Consider the following 27362-nt stretch of genomic DNA (forward strand, 5'->3'; position numbering starts at 1 on the left):
AAAAAAATCTTAGCTTATTTTTTATGTTAGACAGAGCCTAGCGTGATATAATTATTATTGATGACATGATTGATTGATATGATGTATCTGAACGATATACATGGTAATCTCTAGTTTATCATATTACATTAGTAACCATCATGCCTCAGTTATCAAAATTTCAAATAGCATTGATTTTTATAGTATTTTTTTGAATTTAAATGAAATTCAGTTGCTAATATTAAACATAATTACAGTAATCTATATACTTATGATTTTTGTTTTTCAGGTGTAATGTGGCAGTTATGTTATTGACAGATGTTGTTGTAGATGTCGTTGACTTAGACTGGCCTATTCATGTTCCATTAATGTTACATATATTATTCCTTGGTTTAGATCATTCACGCACTTTAGTTCATGAGCATTGCAAACAGTTATTGCTCAATCTACTGTTAGTATTAGCTGATCATTCTGATCACTTATCAGTTGCACAAATATTGCTCAATAGAAAAACAGCTCAACTTGGACTAGGTTTACCTACACCTCCATTGCCTGTTTTAAAACACACATTTACTGGTATGTTATTAAAATTTGTTACTTCCTAATATTAAAAGTTACATGTATTATTTTTATAAATAATAGAAAAATTTTATAAATATAGTTATACAATTATATTTTTGGGGTCTGCAAAATTTTATATTAAAGTTCGTTTATAATGAGATATGATTTTATTTTGAATTTATTTATTGTACGTCTACAGTATTACGTTAAAGTGGAAAAGAACAGAATTTAAAAAAACAAATAGAAAGAAGTGAATCCTGCTAGTTAGTAAATACTAGCATTAAGTAAATATTTATAAAATAAAAAAAGTTCATTAATCTTCTTCCTGTATAGGATTAAATCTGTATATTAGTGGACTTTGTGATGCATTTTTTACAAGGCCAACCTAATTCACTTTTAGATTGTAATTTTGCTTACCATTGTATTTATGTCTTGAGTGTTTTTCCAATTCCCCTATACTAATCAGTTTTCCCTGGACATTAAAAACACTATCATTTTTCAGGATTTTGGTATTCATTTTATGATTCTTAGCCTTAAATGGTTCACTAGTTTTCACTCCATGACTCCAACTTTCTTCATTCCTTTTCACTAACCAGCATTTACTCTCATTAAAGCCAAAACTTTTTTTTGTTGAATCATTTCTCTTATTTTTATAAAAGGACTATTGTTCCTTGATGCACTGGAACCCATTCAACTTATATCTGACCATGTTATTTTATCACAAATTTGTATCGCATATCAAATTGTTAAGTTAAAACGGTTTGTCTGCTTCTTTTGGTTGTCTATTAATAACCTATTCTGTTAATATAGGTGTTACTCTACCCTTCAGAAAGCTATTGATTTATTTTTCCCAGTAGTTATTATAGTTATTTTTAATTTTAATCATTTTATGAATATATTTCTGTAAATCATATCCAGAGTTTGTATAAGTTATATGGTTATGCATTTTATTTTTTTGCCTGGTTGAATCATACAGAATATACGTTTTTCTGTTTTTGAAGAAAAGCATTAATATAATTCTTCAGAAGGTAGATCTAGCATTAAACCATTTCCTCCATTCAAATTTACAAATACATTTTCTCTTTAAATCCTATTATAAAGAAAATAAGTTATCAATTTAGAGTGAATTTTAGCTTATCTGGGTAAAAATAAAAAATAAATTAAATTAGAAATAGATTACATTTATAGTGATTATAATAATGCAGTTGATTAGTTAATACTTTAAAATATAAAGATATATATAGTCATACTCAAATGTATCATTTCTTGCATCGATATTTGCACATGTAAAGAAATGAGAACATTTCGCCTAAAATTAAAAATAATTGTTTAAATTATATATTTAAACACTTCTGTATATTATGTATTAATAATATATTATTTGTGTTTTATTTTAACTTTTCAAATAAATCTGAAATTAAAAGAAAAATTATTTTATAGTTAGTTTTATTATATTAATTAGTTTCATTTTTTTCACGTTGATCAAGTAACATTGTACAGATGAAATAAACATCTATATGTTACATAACATGTATTTGTGTATGAATTCTCACATTTTATTTTTTTTTTTAGATTCTGTTTATTCTTGGTCAAACTTATTCAATTCAAATTGAACCTAGTTGTTCAATATAAAAATGATACATTGAAAATCATGAATTTTTTCTTGATTCTGATTTTATATAATCTGTCATCCTTTTATTTTAATTTATCTTTTCATTTTACTTGTATCATATGTATATTATAAAGAGGAGATGAGGATCTGGATTTATCCAACTGGCACATAAGCTTTTTAGAAAATAGAGACTCGCAGACTTACAGAGTTGTCACCCCTTACTAAGTTTCATTATAGGAGTAAGCGCTCCATCCTGAGATTGTGCTACTAATAAAGCCTGTGCAGAACTTGACCTAATTCCCATGTTAAACATTTAGGGAAGATTATTGTTACAGAGTTCAAAATAGTTATTGTGCCATCCAAAAAATTTTACCATAAGAATGGGCTATTAATACAAAATTAATAGGGGGAATGAGCTTTGCTTGAACAGTTCACGTCACCGGTAACTACTACAGCCCAATTAGTTTAAATGAAATCTTAGGTAAATAAAAAAAGGTTTTTTATTGTATAGTATTTTTATCCATTTTATTCTAGTAATTGATTAATTACTTTCTAAATAAATGATTAATGACTTGTTAGATAAGAGTCCTGGCTATTTAGTGAGAATGTATTCTTAAAATAGATTAAAAATACACATTTTTAAATTGCAATATATCAGTGTAAAATTATAAAATATGAATTATTACATTTACTTAAAAGTCATGTTATTGAATACTCCAGATGCTGATTCACAGTTTGATAGTTATCTTCATGGTTCAGCATCAGTTACTGGCAGTAGTACAGTTATTGCTGGTAGCACATGTAGCACAAGTTCACAGTCTGGACAGCAACCTCTTTCTTCTCCAGCACCAGGTAATTTTACATTTTATTTATCAGTTTATTTATCAAAAGATATAATAAAGCATAATAAGTAGAGAGAAGCTTAACTATAAGAGAAACAAAATATTTGTGTATTTAATTAAGACCATTAAAATAATTCAGGTAAAATATTACCTGAATTTTGCTGTGTTTGATCTATTGATGTAGAATAGAATATTGCTTCCTGAAAAGGTAGTAAATATAATAACAAAAAAGTACAGTTTTTTATTAAAATATACCAAAGTTTTTTATTTATCCAGAATTAAGAAAAAAATTAGATAGAAAAAGGATATAGGCTTTTAAAATATGATGTTAGTGGTTGAAATTAGGCAGGTTGTTTGAGTGCAAAATGAAATTATTTTAAGTAAAGTTAGAATTTTGTGGTAGAACTTTATAAAAAAAGATTTATATTGGTGAGCCAGTTATTGTGATGTCTAGGTTTAATTATTGCAATATGGAGGGTGGATAGAAGATAAAAACTGTAATAGAGGGTGCATACTAGAATAAATTATGCAAATAATTCAGGATGTTGACTAAAAATTAACTATTCTGGGATTAAAAGATGAGCACAAAATGGAAAGAAATGGAGGGATCACCTTGAATTAATCAAATTACTAATTACGAAGAAAAACTAAGTTGAGCAGCAGATATTATTTAAAAAACCATAGTTGTATCAAGCTGAACTATTAAAGTAAAAAAATTATGCAATAAATTCCTTAAAAAATAGTTTATCACCAAAGCATATTTCTTATTATAAAAAAATGTGGTGTTTACATCAGATTCTTATGGAATAGTATTTGTTTATTAGAAACAGTTAAGTGTAGGTCAGAAGTTATGCTGCTTCTGTTCTGTGTGAGGTATAGAACCAGGAAAGCGAATTTCCCAATAGCAGGCAAAGGATTGATTTTATTGTAGCTTGCATTTTATTATTTTTATTTTTATAGATACTGTATCTGGAAGCACAGCTCCTGGGAATCCAACTCCTGTTATTGTTGTTCCAAGTCAGGAAGAGAATAATACATGGACTGGACCACAACCTGGTCCAAATATGCCTATACAGGATGTCATAAAATCATTAATAGATTTTATTGCATCTAAGTAAGTAATTATATATGTGTATTTTTTTTCTTATATTCCTCCTTTATGTAAATCTCAGACATCAAAGAAGTATAAGGAAAATAGAAAATGTTGGTCACATAATGATTTTATTTTATTATCTATCTTGGTTAATATAAACAATAATATTTACTAAGTTCCAAGTGGAAAGGGGGTCATCTTTAATTGAATGAAATGAATTATCAATTAAAAATATCTTTTAAGTTTAGATATACCCATTACTTTTGAAAGTAGAGAGTTTGCATTAGTAACATGGTGTAATATATTTAAATATTTGTAATTATTTACTTTATCCAGAAAAACAGTATGAATACAGTTAAATTTCTTTTTAATTTTAAAAATGAAGGAATAAAAGATCAATTGTGTTCTCTCAGTCATGTTTGATAAGTTTGTTTAATATTTTTATGTTTCTATATTTAAATGTTAATTTTTTTTTTCAATTCATTTTGATAAATGTATTTTTTTGAATTGTGTCAAATAGTAGAATAGATTTAGTATTATAAATTATCTACTTTACTGCTTTACTTTCCTACTTTACTGCTTTTATTTTGTATTGTACTTCATCTAAACATGATTAATACAGTTTTGAAAAATATTAAAAGTTTAAAAATTAATTAATTGGAGAATATGAATATGTCTCTTAAGTCATTTTTAACCTTTCAGTTGCTTTAAACAAGTTTAATTATTTGCCCAAACCCACCGGGTTGGTCTAGTGGTTAACGCGTCTTCCCAAATCAGCTGATTTGGAATTGGAAGTCGAGAGTTACAGCGTTCAAGTCCTAGTAAAGCCAGTTATTTTTACACGGATTTGAATACTAGATCGTGGATACCGGTGTTCTTTGGTGGTTGGGTTTCGATTAACCACACATTTCAGGAATGGTCGAACTGAGAATGTACAAGACTACACTTCATTTATACTCATACATATCATCCTCATTCATCCTCTGAAGAATTATCTAAATGGTAGTTACCGGAGGCTGAACAGGAAAAAGAAAAAAAATTATTTGCCCAAAGGCATTACAAACTACTATTCATGAATGTAGTGTTTTGGATTTTTCCCTCATAGCTGCAAAGGAATGAAGTTATTTCAACTCTTATAATTTTAACAATGTATATGTTTTTGTCATCTATGAATGATAAAATGAACTTTATTTTTTACTGTAATACATTTCTAGATTAACCTTGTGGAATATGTGTTATTTGCTTATATATAAAAATTATATTGGAACTGAGCAGTTGTTAGTAGTTAGCAGTTTTCAAATAAATTTTGATCTAAATCTATCAAGTTTTCAATGGTGAACATCATATTTTATTGGACTCAATTTAAATTTTATACAAAATTAAAAAATTGTTGTTGATGCTGAACTTTTTATTATTTATTTCTAGAAAGAATCAAGTATTATGGAATTATGAAGATATAACTGCAAAAGTATGGAGTTGTCGAAGTGTAGAGCAGTTAGATATATTTTTACAACATGTTTTACGTATATTTAGAGATTCATTGCCGCATGCACTTATATCAGAACGTTGGGCACAAACAGCTCTTCAGTTAGGATTGTCCTGTTCATCCCGCCATTATGCTGGTCGATCTTTGCAGGTGAATTATTAATATTACACTACTAGTTTTATTACATTACTTTACCAATTTTTATCTTATCACAGGACTAGAATATTAGCCCATTTTATACTAAATTGCTTATTTTGGCAGATAAAATTGATAAAAACTACCTGAGAAAATTCATACTAACAATTACTTTAAAAATGCCACATTAGTTTCACTGTATCATGTCAGAAAATATAATTTATCATATTACTTGATTTTCCCTCTCTATTGGCATTTCCAATTGTGCAAGAGCTGTATTCTGTTTGCATTAATTTTTTGTGACAACACTGAACATTTATGTAGTGGTGACATGGGTTATGTTTCTTTGTCAGTAGTGTAACTTAAATAAAATTGGAACTAATTTAATAAAGCTGAATAACTTTTTATTTTAACTTAGTTTTCATTGTGTAACTAGACCAAAACTTATTTATTTAGTTTGTTTCATGTAAAATGTCTATTTAAAAATCTCTTAAGGCTTTAAAAATAATGTTTGTTTTTCTATTTTGATTATTCTAATATTCATTTTATCATGAATACATATTAGTACAATCGCGTTAATACAATACATACAATACCTGTTAATACAATCTGCAATAGAAACATTACTGCATGGTAATCTTTTAAACAGTAGGAAATTTACTATTTATAGACATTTGTTGTCAAAATGTAATATATGTACTATATATATTACATTTATTGTGCTTTGTAAAACATCAACAAATGGGTTAAGTTATTATTCAGTTTAATACATATTTAATAATAATAAATAACACACAAAAAATTGATAATGTATATTTAAAATGTGTATATACTGATAACATTGTTGAAAATATAACAAAAGTTTATGATAAAAATATATTTAAGCCTGCATATCAGACAAATAACCATTTAAAAACTGATTCATATGGTTTATACAATTTGAGTGGAATTTATAAAATAAAGTGCAATGAATGTGATCATATTTATATGGGAAAGACCACTAGATCTGTCTAAAACTAGATTCTATGAACATGTTAAATTTTATAAAAATGCAAAACTGGGTTTCTCTAATGTTTGTGATCATCCTATTAGTATACTATTTGAATACACATTCAATACATGATATTTAAACAAATTTAGAAATACTAGAAATTAAAAAATACAATATTAATACAAATAATAGGAGTTTAGACATTTTAGAGAGATGCCATACATATATATATTAATATAATTAAATTTAATTTGATCAACCTAACAAACAGAGTATGGGGATGACACAATTATAAAAACTGCTGCAGATAGCTGCACTTCTTCAGACATTGGTAATTTATAATATTTCAACTCTGTACAGTTATGTAATATTGGCTAGCTAGACCACATGCATTTTTATTTTATTTAAACTACTTTTTATTTTTTATTTTAAATCTAATTTTAGTAATTGACGTATTTCTAAATATGAAAATTTTTTAATTTTAATTTAAAAAAAAAATAAATATAATATAAAAATAATTTTTAATTTTAATATGTAATTTGATCTGAATAAATTGTAAAAGTAACTTAATGCAAATGATGATGCGAGAAATTCGTGTCATCATTCAAGTGTTTTTCATGCATAATGGAATAAGGTAAATGTCATCCTATTTTATTTATTATTCAGTACTTAGGTTGATCAAATAAATATAATTTATTGATTATGATTCTATGCAAGATGGTTAACTGCACTTTTCTGCTCTGATGATTATCTTCTATCCTTTCTTACCACCCATTCCTTTTCCATTATTCTGACCTCCCCTTCTTTCTCATCATTGGTTCTGTTGGTAGATCTGATCCTGCTACATTCTCTATGCTCGGGAAGTCGGGACCTAAAATGCAAGTGCATACTTGATCTTTATCAGGGGACTGCGAGTGAATGTACTCAGAAACTGTGTTGTGTCTTGTGGCTGCACAATTAATTTTGCTTTGGCTTGCCAAACTGCCTGTTTGGCAAGCCAATCCTTCTGATTCCACTACCAAAAAATTGTTGTTTTAATTTAAACATTGCACTTTGATGACATATTATTTCAAGAAAGTATCTGATAATCAAGAATTTGTAATTGTATAAAACAATCTTATATTTCAAATTTTACTCTATTTCTTTACAGTCAAGATATATTCTTAAAAATACAATTCACATTACACAATTATATTAATGTAATTACGTTGTAGCAATTGCTCTTATTTAACTTTATAATTTTAAATTGATTCCAGTTATTCCGATCACTGAGAGTGCCAATTACATCTCGTATGCTCTCAGATATCTTATCACGACTTGTTGAAACAGTTGCTGAACAAGGTGAAGATATGCAGGTATGTAAAAGCAAAAATGTTGTTTTATTTTTAAAATACCCTATTTTGATTTAAACAAGTAGATAACTTAAATTGAAAATTAAAGAATTTGTGAATTGTTTAATTGAGTTACCATGTATCTTATATTAATGTGGTGTAAAAATGAAGGATGTATGTATTTTCTCCTGTAACTACAGGCATTTAAAGAAATCTTATTCATTATATATGTATATATATATGTAATATATAATAATTAAATGTTGTAAAATGTGAAAAATGGCAAACTTTACCAGGATTTAAACCCAGAACCTTCTATATTGAAACATATGCATGACAGTTTTAAGGTGTATGTAGTTTTATTTAAAAGTTATTTGATCTAATAATCTACTGTGCTAAAATTAAAAATATATCAATTAAGTTCTTATAAATAAGATTATTACAGTTTATTTTTTATTTATGCTTTTACATTGTATATTTTTAACATTGTTTTAATTACTTTGCTATAGCTTGATGTTTGCAAAACCTTGTTAAAGGTTACATAAGTATGAATATTAAGAATCAGTTTTTTGATTAGATTTTATATATTTTAATGTATGGATTATAAATAAATTTATAATTTATTTAGACGTAAATTTCCTAATAGTACTGTGATGATTAAATATTATATTGATCAGGATGTAGAAAAATTTCTTAAAAATAATATAAAAATCTCAAGTTTTTCTGGTTGTCTTAAAATTACTACTTTAAACCTTTCACAAAAATTTCTACTGCCTGTCTTTGTTATTTCATAACAAAATGTTAGATAATTCAACCAAAATTAACTGATTAACAATCTCATGATGATGCTATAGTTAGATGTAAACTGTTATTGTAATGCAAATAAATAAATTAGTAACATAATAAACATGCATTATAAAATAATAATTGCAGTTTATACAACTTACTTGGTAAAGCATATCTTAAAAATATCAGTATTATTAATGAAATCTGTATTAAATAATAATAAAATGTATTAAATTAATGTTATTTGTTGTGAATTAGGTTAGATGAATAAGTAAAAATGTTTTAGGAGATGGTATTACAGGACGAGTTATTTCCTTAAAGGTAACAGATTAGACTTTATACAATGAGGGGGAGGTCAATCTGTGAAGTAGTCTAATGGTTAAAAATAATTTGTGTTTGTTAGACTTTCATCAAATATTCAATAAAACATATTTACATTTATTTATATAATTTTTTTATAAATTTATTTATTTGGTTAACAGGGCTATGTAACTGAATTGCTTTTAACATTAGAAGCTGCTGTTGATTCATTGGAGTCAGATTTCCGTCCGTTGGATTTTATGAAAGAAATATTTAAGTCTACTCCGAATTTAAATAACAAAGATGGCATGCCGGTCAGTGGAAGTGTTGGAGGTAGTGGATGTTCAGTAACTGGTGGCAAAAGATCACCCGGTGGTGGAGTTCAAGTACCTGGTGTCTCTCCTCTACCTTCACATCATATGAATCATCATGCACGCAGCACTAGTTATTCTGTTTCATATTGCATGCGTAAAACTACTGGGTCACCAGCTGGTTGCAATGTGACCAATGTTAATAATATAAATGATAATAAAGGTTTGTATATTAATTACAATTTATTTTAAAAAATATTAGAAATATTCAATTTTATCTTCTGAAACATACTTGTGAAAACATAATATATACGTCTATAGATTTTGTTGTGTGTGTGCACACATTTAATTTTATTTTAAATGTTCAACATGCCTTGTATGAACACGCACACACGGACATACATATGTATTTAAAAAGTAAATTTAAAAACTCAATAATTTTTAATTTTTTGATTCAATTTGTTTGTATTAATTTTTACAGATCAACTCTAACAAATTAATTAACAAAGCATAACATTTTTAAAACGTTCAATGATTCTATTGAAAATATATTCAAAAATAAATAGTCCTCATTTAGTTTTGGTACGTATAATTAGTTTAATTACAAACAAGTTGCTGAGTCTAATACAGTTGCATATTCAGTATTAATAACAGATTAAAGTTGACCTTATTATATATAATAAAGCAGAAGTAATATTTAACATTTTTAGTTAATTAAAATGATTTAAAGTAAATAGTATTTTTTTAATGACAAGCATATTATTAGTGTCATTAAAAATTAATATATTTTATTTACTTTTTGAATGATTCCCTTGAATTTAGAATGTATTTGTCAAGTTTTTTATTATTATAAACATGAGGAAATAAATTCTGATTTTATTTAAATTCATAAGATTTCCTGAATTTACAGCTAAATTTAAAGTAAACTGTTGTTTATTAATAAATCCACTCAGTTTCCTGTAAAATGGTTATTCATTCATGATTGCATGATCATTTATTAAGATATGATCATATAAAAAGAGTATTTGGAAAATTATAAAACATAAAGTCATATTGCAAAACTTTCCTAGTGCCCTTTTTATAATAATATTTGTATAGATAATAAGCTATTTGAAATTGAGTAACATTATAAAGGTGGCCTTCCATCTGCTTAATAGTTTTATAAATTCTATTTTTATTTATATATATTAAAAATTTGGCTCTAGCAATGTTTTAATAATTTTATTTACAAAAAGTTATATAGATTTCAGGAAAGTTTTCATTAAAATAAAAAATGTTATTATGTATTACTCTTTAATACAAATACAAAATAATTATTAATAATATTGTATTACAGAAATGCGAAGCAGAGTTTTAGTAATGTCAGAATTAGAGTCTCGTTCAAACTGTGGCTTCAACAAGTATTCAACCAATTTATGTCGTTCACGTTCCGCACAGTCATTAAAATTACTCGGTGATTCAGCAACAGCTGATGATAAGATGACTATTCTTGCTCAGTTGTTTTGGTTGTCTGTTTCGTTATTAGAATCTGATTATGAACATGAGTTCCTCTTAGCTCTTAGGTAAGTAAACTTAGATACAAGTAAAATTTAATTGAATCTTTTCCTCATCATAATTTAATTATTGTTAAGTTCCTTTTAAGTCTGCATAAAATAGATCTGTATCTTGTTTTTTTTAATTACTAGAAGATTCTTTTAAGTTTGTTTATTATCTTTTTTTTGTTTATTTTCCCGAACCTTTTTTTAGGTAATGTGTTCTTTTACAAGAAACTATGCTTGTATTATAAATAGGAGAAGAGAATGAAACAAAATATAAATAACATATTGTTCACACAATTTGGACTACTGAGTATCTTGGCTCTTTTAAACTAAATGAAAAGCTCACAAAAGAATCCTTGAGAAATCATTTCATTCATGTTGTTTCTTGAATGTTTCTCCAACTTAAACATTTTGATAATCAAATTTTATTGTTTATTTTAATCTAATGGAAAAAATTAAAAATCTTAGTCTGGGTATTTATCCATATCATTGATATCAAATTTAGCTTTAAATGTAGAATGATTTCAATATTGTATTTTATATCTCTTTGATTTAACACTAAAATTATTTTTATTTTACGGAAGAATTAATAAAAACAATCCAACATGAACACAATTCAGATAACCTAATCTTTGTAACATTTCATGAAATAAAGTAATGGAAACGAAATCATTTAGAAAATCTTTTAACTTATTCTTTTAAAAAAATTACTTCCACTGCAATTTTAAGAAACCATTGGTTGATACAATCAGTTTACAAGCAATTACATCTGGTTTTGAACTGCTGTTTAGTAACTGAAATTATATCAAATCATAAAATGAATGAAACACCTAAATAACTGTAATATAATAGCAAGGTCAAATCAAATGTCAGCGTAAGATGTTAATATGTATTCATCAAATCTTTTTTTACTTTTTTATTAGAAGTAGATATAGTAATAGATAGAATGTAATTATTTCACATTTTATTTTGCAGGTTGTTAGGTAGAGTTTTACATAGATTACCACTGGACAGGCCAGATGCTAGGGATAAGGTAGAAAAGTTGCAATCACAACTACGATGGAATAATTTTCCTGGAGTTCATGCATTGCTGCTTAAGGTAATCAGTTACTTATCGCTGTTATACAGTGTTAGTTCTTCCTCAAAATTCTAAAAAAAATTTAAAAAAATTATGATAGAACTTTATTATAATTGTTGTCTTTAATTACATTTGAATTGTTTTAGTAATTAGATATTCTGAAATATTATTTTAACTACTCTAATTTTTTAATCATTTTTATATTATGGAACTTAATTTAAGGATGAAGTTAAATAAATGTATTATTGTAATCTATTCATTAATACATATACTTTAATATAGGTAATAACATGAGATGTTTTGCAAAACCCTCTAATTTTGTTGAAATTATGTACAGTATGTGTGTCTATACAGATATCTCTAGTTTCTGTATAAAACCTATTTAAGAGCAATTGCAGCAAATTAAAACACAATGTACATACCCTTACAGTGGAAAAATTTATTTTATTATCTTACAAAAATTTTAATTATTAGATATTCTTTCCAAGAAAATAAAGTATGATTCTGTTCCCAAAAAATTACATTTTATTCCCAAAAAATATGTCACGTACTGCTGAACTTTTGTCTATTAAGTATGTAAATAGAACTCTCTTTGATCTTAGTTAGTTCTTAATCATAACACTGAAATAACATAGTTTTAGGAAAAACGAATACCTATTTGTCCCACCAAATATAATCAATCCCACCAAATGCACAGTGTTTGGACTGGAAGGGCATCGTGCATGATGAGCTGCTGCTGCCAGGCAGATCGGTAGACTCAGACCTGTACTGTCAAAAATTGGTGTGATTGCATCTAGCAATTCATAAAAAAAGCCCAAACTGGTTAATAGAAAAGATGTCATATCCCATGCTAACTGTGCCAGATCGCATACATCTTTAACGCATGGCAAAAATTGAAAGAACTTAAATGGGAGGTTTTAATGAATCTACCATGTAGCCTGAACCTGGCACCATCATATTATTATTTTCTTCAGTTTCTACAGAACTCATTGAATGGTATTAAGTTAGTTTCAAAAGAGACCTGTAAAAACCACATGTCACAGTTTTTTTATCAGAAACCACAGAAATTTATAAGTTATGGGGTTATGGTGTTGCTGGAAAAATGGCAAGTCACTGAAAAAAATTGTGCAATTTAGTCTCATAATGTTATTTTCCAATAAAAATAAATGTATTCTCAATTCTGGCCTCCAAAGACTCTCAATACTTTTTAGACAACCTATTGTTTTGAACCCTTTAAGGTTAATGTTTTTTTAATTTTAAAAAAGTTATTTTTTAAAAATAATTTTGCTTAATGGTAATTTTATAATTATTAATGAACATAAATTAGAAAAAAAAAGACATTTTAAGCATTTTTTTTCTTAAATTAGTAAACTATCTTTACCCTGAAATAAATAATTTTAATATCTCCAAGGATTTATTATCATTGTAAATTGGTATATTTTTTCCTGGCTGATCAGTAAATATTTTGGGTTCACACAATTGTTGGCCCACGTATAATTTTCATAATGAAAGTTTGCATCGTACAGGTCAGTCGTTCAATATTTTCATCAGTTATCATTATTTCTTCAATTGTTGAGATATTTTCTTTTAATTTTCATTCTGTCAATTTATAAATTCCATCTAAAATGTTGCTAAGTATCACTGTGAGACCGTAAATCTTATGAAAAAAAGATTGTAATCACAATGCCATACATTAGTTCATCAACCATTTTTAGTACATTGTGTTTAATATTTCATGATGATTATTTTTTTGTACTGCATAATATACTATTAATTTTTTTTATATTTTGTACAATAACATACTTATAAATCTCCATAACTATATTTATTGATGACAATATACTATTTATCCCAGACATACACTTATAAATAACAATTATATTCTGGCAAATTTAACACTTAAAAAGTGTAATGATGGAATACTGGAAAGAATTAACATCAATCAATAAGTGGTTCTGATTTTGGCGACAAGATGAATTTTATTAACCTAAATACAGCTGTCTTAACTGGTAAAGTGTTATACATTTTCAGTATAGCAAGACCAAATATTATGAATTAAGAAGAAAGAAACATTGATCAAAAACACTAATATAATACGATAGCACCACTTTTCTTGACTGTTGTTTACATGTAATACTATGGCACAAACCATTAAAGTGCATCTGCTACCAAATATATCTACACCGTTTTGTACTACTGAAAATTCTTTGTAGTCTAATACGTTTTTAGGAACTAATATAAATAAATCTTAATAAGAACTTTTTTATAAGAGGAATTTATTTATTTATTTAGTATATAAACATAATGTAATTAATATTTTTATTGAATATATATAATTTTTTCATGTACTGATTATTTATTTTAAAATATATATATATATTGTTTATATCTTGACAGTTACATTTGCATAGCTTGATCGTTATAAAACCAACAATTTTTGTTTTCTTTCAGTTTTGTTTCTTTACTCTAAGTATGTGTTGTGACATTTTATTCCTAATTTTAACTCCTGATGATGGCTTCCAAGTAAGCCGAAAGATCTAGAGTACATATTAACATGCTGATAAGGTGGATTATATTAATTGTTAATCCATTCATTTAACATATCAGCGGTACCATGTTTAAGAAATTAATGACATTTTATTCATTTAATTTTACTCATTAATGAATAATGAGTTTTTATTAAAAAATAATACGATATAATTTTGTGTTCTAATTCTTTCTCTATTTTATTGACCTCTAAAAGAGTGATAATTTAAACACTTTTATTTTACTAGTATAAATTTTGTAACATAAATTGTTATGTATTTCAGTCATATGTTATGTATTTACTTTAATGAAGATTGGATTTGCTATAATGTAATTTAAAGATTGAATTTTTGTGTAGGGTTGTACGAGTCCAAATACATATGAACCAGTGATGACATTGTTATCTCAGTTTACACCATTATTAGATTTGAATGTTGTTGATCCATCACAGAGTCTTGCTTTTCCAATGAATGTTATTGCGTTGTTACCATACATGTTGCTCCATTATGAAGATGCCAATGCTCTTTGCATTATGAGTGCTGAAAATATTGCTCAGGTAATTACATTTTATTCTTTTTTACTCATTAGAAAAAATATTTATCTTTTCAGTCTGCTTAAGTTCAATAAAAAACTATATAGCAATATTAAAGCTTACAAAAATTTTATTTCAAAATTATCTAACATAGAAGAAAGTCTAATTTTTAATTTCCAAAATGTAACGAATTCGAAAATAGTCTAGAAATTATTGAAATGGTTAATAAAAATAATAGATATAATAATAGATTAAAACAGTTATTATATATATATATATTTCATCACAGAATTTTACACCATTGTTTCATTAGAAAACATAAAATTTTGAATCATCAGATGTTTGTTTAATTTTTAACAACATTAAGAGAAGTTGTAAATGGTTATGTTGGCTATATTTATTTCAAGTTATCAATCCACAGTTATGAAAATGTAAAATTTTTCTCATAATAGGCATAAGCAAAATATTTTCTTTACTTTTTACATTAATCATAATTACTATTACTTTAATAATAATTAATTAATAGTAAGTTATAATTGAAACAGGATTGAAAATGAGTAAATAATGTCTCAAATGGTTATCATCGTTAGATTATGGTCAATATTAAATATACACACAAAATTATATTAAAGTATAGAAAAAGCTTCATATTTCAAAAATGAGGGATACTGTTAGGTAGAAGGTAGTGCAGATCTACAAATTACAAAATTACTACTTTATGATGTATTTTAAATTTTTGTCTGCCATTTTGAATTTGCCACATTGAATCTAACATTTTTCTTTAAATTGGAAGGTGGACATGTTGCACATGATTTTAGTGTAACATTTTATGAGAAAGACAATGGTGAAAACTATTTATTGATAAATGCCTTTGTTTTCGAGTTTTAGCAATCAAATTTTCAAAAACTGAAGTTTTTTTTTGTAAAATAGGCATAGGTGGGAGCTAGATAGGAAAAAAATTGTGAAAATATGATATTTTTAATCTACCTCAAAAAAGAGGGTTTTTAATTCCTATTACAACAATTTGGTTTAATTTTGAAAATAACTTCTTTACTGGTAAGCTTGATGCATACATCTATCCTAGTCACAACAGTTGAAAAAATTTATAGATTGTACTTAAGAATGTGGAATGGGATTTTTTCAATATATAAAAAATGGCATGCCTGACCAGGATTTGAATAAAAAACGCCACTGAGTGGTTGCTTTGCAAAACTGAATTGCAACCTCTCCTCCACAGAGGTCTACAAAAATGTTGAGTTTACTGTCAAGAAAGGTTCTATCCCCATTTGAGGAGTTGTGTGTTTAGTCTCTGAATGAAGCTCAAATACCCTGGTTAGCAATTTTCTTTTAGAAAGCCATCCCATTTTTTGTGTAGTAGTAACTGAATTTCACTGCACATTTCAGAACATAATTTTGGCTTAAACAAGATTTAAAAGCCTGAGATTTAATAAAATTGACCACCTTGATGATGACATGACCCCTTGGAGAACATATTTTAATTGTTTAGGTGTACGTTTTATTGCTACAGCTTCTCTGTGGACACTGCAATTAGTAAAGGAACAATTTTCTGAAACCAATACATCCTACCGATAACTTATAGCTCATTAATTCAGAGCAGTATGACTGTGTTACCACTCTTTTCTTATTGGCCTAAAGAATCCTTCTCAAATCTTTTGCAAACATATTTTACTTTGGTGGGAACACTGCTATATTTTCCTGTAATAGATTGAGCACCATCAGAACAAAATCCAAAGCACTACTTCTAGTCAATATATTTTCTGAAAATGGATGTTTTTCACCTTTTTAGATATTTCATTTGCAATAATTCATGTTGATAGCTCATCACAAACTAATCTTAATAATAATTCTTTTTAACTTTAAAATACATACTGCTGTTTATTAAATTTAATCTGTTCACTAAAGGAACAATAGTTACATCATTACTCTCAGAATAAAACAATAATGAATTGGTGTTTCTAGTAGCTCACATGCATTTCACATCACAACCACTAGAAAGACTGCGACAAATAGTGTAAAGCATTAATTTAAAACTTTCTATCATGAAAAAATGTGTTAGTAATAAACAGTTGTTATCTCAACGAAGTAGGGGTTTTTGAATCTGGATATACTTTTTTGTATTTTTTTTTTTCAGTTTTATTTTCTCTTAAGTACTTGTTTTTTCATTGTTAGGTGAGTGCAGAGAAGAGCAAGAAATTGGAGAACTTGGGTACAGTTATGACCCTATACAGCAGACGAACATTTAGCAAAGAGAGTTTTCAGTGGACAAAATGTGTTGTGAAATATCTTTATGATACTTATGCACATCTGAGCTTGAACATGCTTGCTTTTCTAGTTGAGGTAAATATCATTATCATTATCTTTGCTAGTGTGTAATATAAAATATTAAATGTATTCCGTATATCGTCCAAAATTGTGAACCCTCTTTACTGTTTTTACTATTTTGTTTTTTTTTTTTTTTAATTGTTTGATATCACTAATAAATATGCTAATAATATCACTATTAGATATCACCATAGTAGATATGCTATTTAACTACCTTAATAAGTGGATTCAGTAGTTATATATATCAACTTTTTTATCAAGTTATTATATACTTTGATTGTTATTTTTAACAGAAGTCATTGACTTCAGTTAAAAATAATAATTAAATTGTAATCTTCACAAGGTCAATAGATGAAGGATGCATGTTTAAGCTTTTCTCTTCAACAAATAAACTGATTTTGATGATTCTTTTTATTTTATAGAGAATGTTTTTTGATGATCCTATTATAATTTTTTCCATATTAATATCTTAGAATCACAATGTCTTCCATTTAAGTACATGGTAGAATTCTTAAAATGAAAAGTTACATTTTTATGTAAACAGTTTAAAGATTTTTTCTTTTTTTCTTGTATTCAGTGCATTCTGTCATATCTTTGTTGCATAATAAAATATAGTTTGAAGTTATTCAGATATTCAATGATTTTTCAGGGAAAATTCAAGAAAATTAATTGGAAGCTAGATATAAAAACAAGCGTTACATATTTCTGCTCTCCAGGAGCCTCAGCTCATATTCATTAAAAATTGCTCAACTTTATTTCTTCATATTCCTTATTTTATTTTTATCAAGATATAGATTTCTCACCTTTATGCTTGACAGAAAATACTTTTTTCCCCTTGGACAATGTTTTTTTTTAGGCTAGTCTACATCTTGAAAAAAAATTAAATATATAGAACTACTCTAAAAAAATTGTATTTTTTCAATAATTTTTGAAATATTGAGTTTCTTAAGTTAGCATTATAGTTCTTAAGGATTACTAAGTTTGTGTTTTATTTTTAATTTTGTGTAAAACTTCTAAATCAGAAGTTTTTCAAATTAATTGAAAAAGTTAAGTATTATATTTGTACTTTTTAGCAGGTTTTTTTTTTTTAGGACGTAGATTATTTTCTGTGAAAGATAGTTTTATGTTTCCCAGACTTTTAAACAATATATTTAGTTGAGGTTATAATTTTTATATTATTGAAATAAATGTATTTAAAAATTAGCTGTTTTGGAAATCTTATTGTAACTTAACTTTCTAAATGAAATCCATTAATTACAGAAACTGGAAAATGTATGAAATATCTTGTAAATTTCTAACTCTAATTGATGTTATTAATGAAAAGAAATTGTTTTTCATGTTTTCTGTAACTTTTTCATGCTTTGTTGTTTTGATTTATTAGATAATTAAACAACTTTGCAAATGACTAATAGTATAGAGTAAGTTCAAATAGAATTTCCAAACTGATGTATTATAAAATTAGCACTTGTTAGCTGCCACTTATATGTGTTTGCAATCTATTTTTATATCTGTGTGCATAACTGAGTTCATAAATTATAAAATGTTTCAGTAGTCTTTTAAATTATCACGGTTTTTTTATAATTTTTTATCCTTTCAAATTAAAAATTTCAGTTTTTCTGCATAATATGAAATTGGTTGTTGTGAAAATATATAATCTTTATCTTAACTTGGCTCACTATAAACTGAACAACAAATATTTTAACAAAATTATATTTTTGCTTCCTTGTATGAAGTGAAGGATCTCGAAAAATTTTGATTTTTAGATTTCAATGGAAATATCCATTTTAACTAGTTTTGGCATGACATCTGTATGTACATACAGATATATCTTGCATAACTCAAAAACGATTAGCAGTAGGATGTTGAAATTTTGGATTTAGGACTGTTGTAACATCTAGTTGTTCACCTCCCTTATTGATTGCAATCGACTGAACCAAAAGTGTCTAAAAAAAACTCAAAATCCAAAACAATTTGAATTTTGGAATTTTTCTTAACTGCAATAATAAGCTCTCATTGAGAGCTTTTCAACGATATATTATAAGTGGTACTTATTTTCATCGATTCCAGAGTTACAGCCAAAAGAGATTTTAATTAATGAATTATTTGGTTTTACAAGGGGAAGGCATATCAGACTTCATCTCTATTTTTTTTTTTTTTTTTTTTCATTTAAATATATTGATTTATTAATAATTTTTAACCTCTGATTGTAAAAGCAGTTTTAGGATAAATAATAATTCAATAATAACAATAAATAAAAAGTATATGAAAAAATATCAGAAGTTATTGATAAAATACAATTTTATGTACTTTTCATTTTAAAAATAAAGTGTATATGTAATTTAATAGACATACAAGGAAGTCATGTAGTGTCTGCATCAGATTTTTTATAAATGATTAACAGTTGCTGGAGAACTTTGTTACACACAAAATATGAAATTTCATTATAAAAACAAAAACTATATAAAATAAAATTACACAAACTTATCAATTTAAAAAAATGAGTAATTTGCACTTTCAAAAATCTGATGCTGGAAAATGCTTAATAAAAGTTATGTTAATCTTAGTGTAGTGATGAATCCTTAAATCCCTTTCCTTTAGAGTTATTTTCAAGAAAGAAAAAAAATTAAAAATCAGATAGTATCTATTTAGGAAGAGTATGGTGGTCGATCAGGAAACATTACATTGCATCATATTTCTTGTCTGGAGTTATTTGATGAGACGGCAATGTTTTTGGAACAATGTTTTAACAAACTTGATGCATTTTTATTTGTCATTAAGAATATTGTACAGTAACCTTCCACTGGTTTTCCAACTGTTGGTATTTCCTCAACTTATCTTTATCCATACCTGAACTCAACATAATTTTTATTATTTGTCATCAATATGAATGCAAACTTTCATGACAGCAGTTGTAGGTGTTTCATAAAATCATCTTTTCTACATTTACTTCACCAAATACTTCTTTGACCAATGTTAATGTCGTTGATGCTGATTTTTTAACCAATAAGCAAAATTTGACTTTAGTGTTCAGTAACAGATACTTTTATTTGTGACAGTGTTACAGTTGTATTAAAATAACTTGCAGGAATTTCTAGGAGAAGAAAAAAGATTTGTAATATCATGAATGTTGTCAACATTCATAATATTACAGGGAGGCAGGGAAATTATTGTATAAAACAATAATTTCCCTGCCTCAGTTCTTCTATTTCAAGCAGAAGATGCTATTTCTGGGAACTTTGTGTAAAATACCTTTTATGCACTGCCTCTTTCAGTTGTTGAAATATATTTTATAAGTGAATAAAAATTATAATTTGGAAAATGTCTTCTGTTATAAAATAAATAGTATTAGAAATGATATTTAAAAAAATAATTATAGGAATCTCACTCTAAATCGCTGTAACATTGAAAACTTTCATCTTTCACTCCTATGATTTCTTGAAAAAATATTTTCCCATGAATTTTTTTATTTGTTCATAATTATATTATGTTTCATACATGAAATTTTTATTGTATGTATTTTATTTTATCTTTGAAACTATTGATTTATCATTTAAGGTGTTGGAGAAGGGTCCTACTATGGTACAGCAACCTGTGCTCAGTATAATACATTGTATGCTTCATTATGTTGATCTCTCTTCTGGTAATGTAGCTACTGCAATTTATTCTGATCTTTTACGGGTTATATCAAAATATATTGAGGTAATAAAAACATTTGACAAAGTTCTATTTTTGTATTTTATTATTATTATTATTTTTTAATGACTAGGTCATTTTATTCCTAACCTGTTAAGAATTTTGAATATTTATAGTGTCTTTCAGTCAGAACAAGCTTAAAGGCTGATTCAAACAAATAGTTAAGATATTCACATTGTGGATGCTGTTACCTGATAAAGCCGTATTATATTACCGAAAGTGAAATAAATATACAGCTTCTAAGTTAAAAAAAAAAAAAAATGATTTGGCTAAACGTTACCGTTATCTCTTAACCTCCCACTATGACGTAATATTCACATAAAATTCTGTTTGTAATTACTGTTAGTAATTAATTTTAAAAAGTCTTTTATCGCTAGTAATACGTGCATTAATATATTTATATATTTTAAATATATATATTTACTTATTTATTTATTGAATAATAAAGCTATATATAATTTAATCAAAATATTTGAATAATATTTTGACATTTTTTGTTAATGTAGAACTATTATCTTTGAAATAATTTTTTTTTAAATTTAGCTTAGTAAAAATTTAATTAATTTAAAAAAAAGAGGAAAAAAGTTCAATTTCAAAAGACATGGATTTTGTCTGAGTTCCAGGCACAATGAAAAGAATATTAAATATGTAGAGAAATAAGAAAATTAAACGATTTTTTTAGATTTTATATATTAAAATAACAATTTTGTTAATTTACAGATTGCTCGTTTTATTTTAAAAAAAAAAAATTACTTAAAAATTACCATTTTAAACAATTTTGATTTACTTAAAAAAGAATTTATCATAAAAGTAATCTTAACTTTTCTCAGATTCAGCCCTTTTATGCTTCAAAAATATAATTTGCACTTGATAAAAATAATTTGAAAACTTATATAATAAATAATAATTTATCCTATCATTTTAAATAAAATTAGGTTGGAATTTTAAAAATAGGGACAAGGAGCAATTAGAAATTTTAATAGAAACAAAGAATTACTGTTCTTTGTTTCTATTAAATGTTTTATTACAGTTCTGTGTTTCAATTCTTTTTGAATTCTATTAGTTCTTTTAAAGAACTGGAAAAAGCCTAATGACTAGTGTTAGATTGCTGAACTTTGTTACCAGACAGGATTTAAAATAACAACTTACTTACATGGTGACAGGGTTGGAACAATGCACTTCTTTACATGACATCTAAGCTTAGACTCAAACTCCTTATATGACACAATTGGGACTTGTGTCATGGGAATTAAACAATTGGAACTTCCTTACATCATGGCTAGGATACAAGTAACTAACGTTGTTGCATGAAGCTGGGGTTGCACTCGCCATCATTAACTGAACAAGCTCGAAAATGAAGGACTTGAGAAAAATATGAATATAAAATTATCATTGAAAATAAAAAATTATATGGTTTAGGTGAGAAATAGGGAAAAATAAAATTAATAAACTCTTAGAAAAATTCCCTTTAGATGATCTAATTGGTTGATGGTGTATCAAGATAAAAATATAATGATATAGTAAAGAATTAAATTTAATACTTACTGATGGATCAGAAAGCTTGACTACCGGTGTAAGTTACTGACATTACTGCTAATTGGCCTAAACAGTGATATGAAAATTACCAGTGGTAATTGGCCTGAACATTGATATGAATATAAAAATATATGCTTTCGGCACCAAACCTTTGTTGAGTCAGTTTGTTCTGTTAAACATACAAAATCTGCAGGATGCCCACACATGGATGTGTGGGCATCCTATGTGTTGGCCTATGAGTGGGCAACCAATCATTACAGATGATAACAAAGTTGCTTAGCTCCAGTATTGTGAGGAAATGATGGATAGAATTGGAGACAACGATATATTTTTAGACAATGTAATTTTTAATGGTGAGTCAATGTTTCACATCTGAGATATTCTTTTGTAAGAATATCTGCTTCAAACACTGCCTGATGGTTTATCAGATTGGTCTTTTTTTCTGGTAATTCTCTAATGAATAAACTTAAAGATCTCCTTTCAAGTTATATAATATCATCAAAAGCACAGCTAGGTTACTGCATTACAAATGCAGAAGGTCATTGTATTCACATCTCCAGTGAGTGGCACGTATTTTACTAATGTTTCGTATATGACCACACAATATGCCATAGTATTTGCAGGAATATTGCTGTCAGTTTGAATTTCTTCTTTCAAGTCTATCATTCCAGATTTTACAGTATCTTTCTGACGAGTGCAATCTATCATGAAAATCGGAACATCCTTTAAGAATTCCGAAAAAATATAGGCTGGCTGTGGACTTCACTTATCGTAATAGTATTCTTGACAGTCTTTAAACACTCTGTATATCTTGCTACAATTACCTTTAAAATCCTCCTTCAGATAATGCTTTGAATTGAGAGACACTTTAATATCCCACAAATTGCAGTGATCAAATTTGGCCATATCTTTTGTGGCATCATCAGCCTTGGCCGTTTGGAATGCCAGTATCACCTCTTGTTTGATGTTGTTTGTATTGACCAAATAGTATTTTTATCCTGTGGCATGCTCAGACATTGGAACATATCCTACCTACTCAGGTTAGATATTTCAGATTTCAGTCAAATTCTAATCATAAGTATAATGCACTTTAGAGCACTTGTTTTTATATTACTAAATCTGTGTCATGTTTTGTTTAAAATCAAGACTATATTATTGTAATATGAGCGCTAACAAATGTTATTTTATAATTTGTGTCATTTTAAATCATAAATAAATGTACTTTACCTCTAAATATTGAATTATATATTTCCTTTCTTATCTTCTGTGTTTATGGCACATTTTATATATATCATTCTTGTTCAATTAAAGAATTAGAAAACTTAAAACTTTGAAATTACTTATTGCAGAACATTTATTTTCTCTAAAAAAAATTTTTTTATTACTTTAAGGGAGTGCATTGGAAGGAAGCATTAAAAATATTGAAACTAGTTGTAACACGTTCATCTACTCTTGTAGCTCCACCTATGCCAGCTCATCCTTCCAGTTGGGAGCCATGTGCTTCTTCACCACATCCATCATTCACGGATAATGAAGTTTTTACAAAAAAAGAATTACCCGGTTAGTATATTGTTACGGTGTTTTTTTTACATAGTGTTTACTTAAACATAAATATTTTTTTTCTTGTGTATTTTTAGAGTTAAAACTTGAAATTTATAAAAATTAATTTTAATATTAGTTTTATAATATCAATTTTCCCTGCTTAGTTGAAATTGTGTTTGTATAACATACTGTTTCACAGGGATAGTTTAATTTGTTGCTTAACACTCTTTGACCCGGTCTTTCTTATGGTTGTGTGTGTAAAGCACCTAAGAAATAAATATCACTTATTCAATGACAACAGTCAGAGCTGTTTTTTTGAGAGTAAATAGCCAGGTTCTTTGTTGAACAAAATGAAGATATCACTTGTAAAGCTGAATATCTCCTGCATTTTAGTAACATCCTGATATCAACTGTACATTTTTCTCTGTGAAGAAGGCAGCAGAAACCACAGCACTCTTCACTAGCAAGCTTGGCATGGGGTCTGTTATTGTTGAGAATGATTATGCCATTTTTGGGAGTGACTTGTGATTCATGTCAGGTCATATACAACCATTATGGTTATGGCACTTAACGTAACATACAATATTAGTTTTAATAATATCTTGAAGATTATGGAATCAAATTTTAGTCATGTTCTGTACTTTTTAAACGCTGTGAAAATACTATAGTATTTGGTAAATTTTGGATTTTCAATGTACCTGTGTAGTAGTATTAGGTACCTGTAAAATATGATTTTATCTTTTAATTATAATATGAATTTCAGTACATTCAAATTACTTTGTACATTTTTAATTTAACTGTCATGAATTCTATTTTATGTAAATTTTTTAAGTCATGGAAAAATGGTTATACAGAGTGTCCCATATAAAATGCAATCCATCAATCACTCATCCATGAAATTTCAAAAAAGTCAAGCTTACTCCCCTACTCGTTACTGAAATGGACCCGTCCAATATCTGAACATCGCGGCGATGCAGTAGAACACTACCGATAGTAACAACAATGCAATCATAACGTTCAGTGTATTGCTAGAGACAAGATGGTGTTTTCGCTAGATGAACGTGTTTTCATTGTTGAGTCGTACTTCAGTATAAAATTAGTGGTTGCAGTGCAAGATTTGTTTCGCCATAAGTACCCAGATAAACCAGCTCCTAACAAAACATCAGTATTAAGGTTAGTTGCAAAATTTTGAGAGACTGGTTCTGTTAATAATAAGGAACACAAAAGATCTGCGTCAGTATTGAATACAGATACAGTCACTGAAATCAAAGACCGATTACTCGCCTCGCCAAATAAATCGATCAGATGTTTGTCTGCTGAAATTAATTTGTCTAAATCAACTGTTCATCGGGCGAACAAACGATTACAATTACGACCTTATCGCATTCAAACGGTTCATCAACTTCTTGAGCCCGACAAAGAAAAACGGCTACAATATTGTCAATGGTTCTGTCGATTTCTGCATGGAGAATTAATGTTATGGATTCGTTATTTTTCACAGATGAAGCACGGTTTCATTTGGATGGCTACGTAAACAGCCAAAACAGTAGAATTTGGAGTGCTGAAAATCCCCACATTTATCACGAAAAACAATTACACCCGCAGAAGTTGGGCGTGTGGTGTGCGATATCACGGAAAAAAATAATCGGTCCTATATTTTTAGAGTACACCATTAATGCAGAACGATATCAGGATATTTTATTTCAGTTCATTGCACTCTTAGAAAAGGAAGACAGACACTGCTGGCTACAACATAATGGTGCGACATTGCACTACGCAGGTTCAACTTCTGATTTCGTTGAGGAATTCTTTGGTAATCATGTTATCGGTCGAGGCTTGTGGCCACCAAGATCTCCAGATTTGACTGCGGCGGTTTTTTTTCTATGGAGTTACCTCAAAGAAAAAGCCTACAGCAACAAACCACAAACACTTGAACAATTGAAAGTCAATATTGAACAAGCTGTATTAAATATCCAGCCACGAACTTTGAAAAAAGTTGCTAGAAACGCTGTAAAAAGAATTGAATCTTGTATTCAAGAAGATGGCGGCCACTTCCAACATTTACCCTTAATGTAAGGTAATGGATGGTAATAATAAAAATTACATTTACATTTACACATGCCTTTTTATTATGTCAATACCTACCAATATATGGTTGGGTTGTGTTTTATGTGGGACATCCTGTATTTCTTTAATATTCTGAATAATTGATTTAAATATTTTTAACTGAATTATATTCTTGAATCAAGCATAAGGTAACTTCAGAACTTAGAAAAAATTCAGAACATCATTTTAGAATAAGGAAAAAGCTTCTCAGATTTCTATAAAGCTGTTAATAATACTAATAGAATTTTAATAGATACTTCTACAGCACAACTTAATTTAAATTAGCATTAACAAAAAAATATTGTTACATTTACAGGTCGCACAATGGATTTCACATTTGATATGTCACAAACACCACTTATTGGTAGAAGATTTGGTTCAAAGACTGATATTAAAGCAGGAGGTAGTGGGAATAATTCTGTTAGTTCAAGTTCTGTAACTATGGTTACTACAACAACAGCTACAATTACAACAACTATAGGAGGCACTGGCTTAGGTTTGGGAGGTGTTGGTAGCAGTGGAACTGCTTCATCTCCAAGAAGATCTGTATCATTATCACCAGCTGATAGTGCTTCTGTTTCTGTTTCTGGATGGAAACGACCTTGGATGTCTCAGGTAAATAATCTTTTTGTGTTTAAAATAATGAATTATAGAGATCATTTGGCACAGATAATACTTTAAAGGTTAAGCCTGTGCATATCATGGGTGTAGGTTTTTGTATCAGTGATCAAAACCTATATATACCATAGGCCATTGAATTTTATTTTATTATAAATTTCCAACAGTGTATATTTACTCCAGTAGGAGATATTATTATAAATATATGTTATTTTAATGAAATTTATCTCTTTAAGATTTCTATACTTCCTCTGTTCTGTTAAAAGTTATTTTTAAATTTTATTAAAATAAAAACCACGTAGTACAGAATATTTAGATAAGACATATCTTACTTAAATTTTACCATGAAAGTACTTTCACAGGATTCTCTATATTCAGTCATGATTGAAATAATTTAGTTACTGCATAATAAAAATTAAAAAT

General features: G+C 27.3%; 1 protein-coding gene across 2 annotated transcripts in view; it reads left to right on the top strand.

Moving 5' to 3' along the window:
* Positions 1–27362, top strand: part of fry (microtubule binding protein furry) — a 789794-nt gene that overhangs the window by 715975 nt on the left and 46457 nt on the right. For both annotated transcript variants that reach the window (XM_075372343.1, XM_075372344.1), the window contains 13 exons: positions 269–555; positions 2873–3004; positions 3955–4108; positions 5513–5723; positions 7956–8054; positions 9299–9650; positions 10764–10989; positions 11941–12064; positions 14928–15125; positions 17292–17459; positions 21000–21143; positions 24065–24233; positions 26638–26936. In XM_075372343.1, the coding sequence (XP_075228458.1) occupies positions 269–555; positions 2873–3004; positions 3955–4108; positions 5513–5723; positions 7956–8054; positions 9299–9650; positions 10764–10989; positions 11941–12064; positions 14928–15125; positions 17292–17459; positions 21000–21143; positions 24065–24233; positions 26638–26936 (2563 nt within the window). The remainder of the gene's footprint in view (positions 1–268; positions 556–2872; positions 3005–3954; positions 4109–5512; positions 5724–7955; positions 8055–9298; positions 9651–10763; positions 10990–11940; positions 12065–14927; positions 15126–17291; positions 17460–20999; positions 21144–24064; positions 24234–26637; positions 26937–27362) is intronic.

This window comes from Lycorma delicatula, chromosome 8 (assembly GCF_047948215.1).
Source record: "Lycorma delicatula isolate Av1 chromosome 8, ASM4794821v1, whole genome shotgun sequence".
In the NCBI taxonomy this organism is placed as follows: Eukaryota; Metazoa; Arthropoda; class Insecta; order Hemiptera; family Fulgoridae; genus Lycorma; species Lycorma delicatula.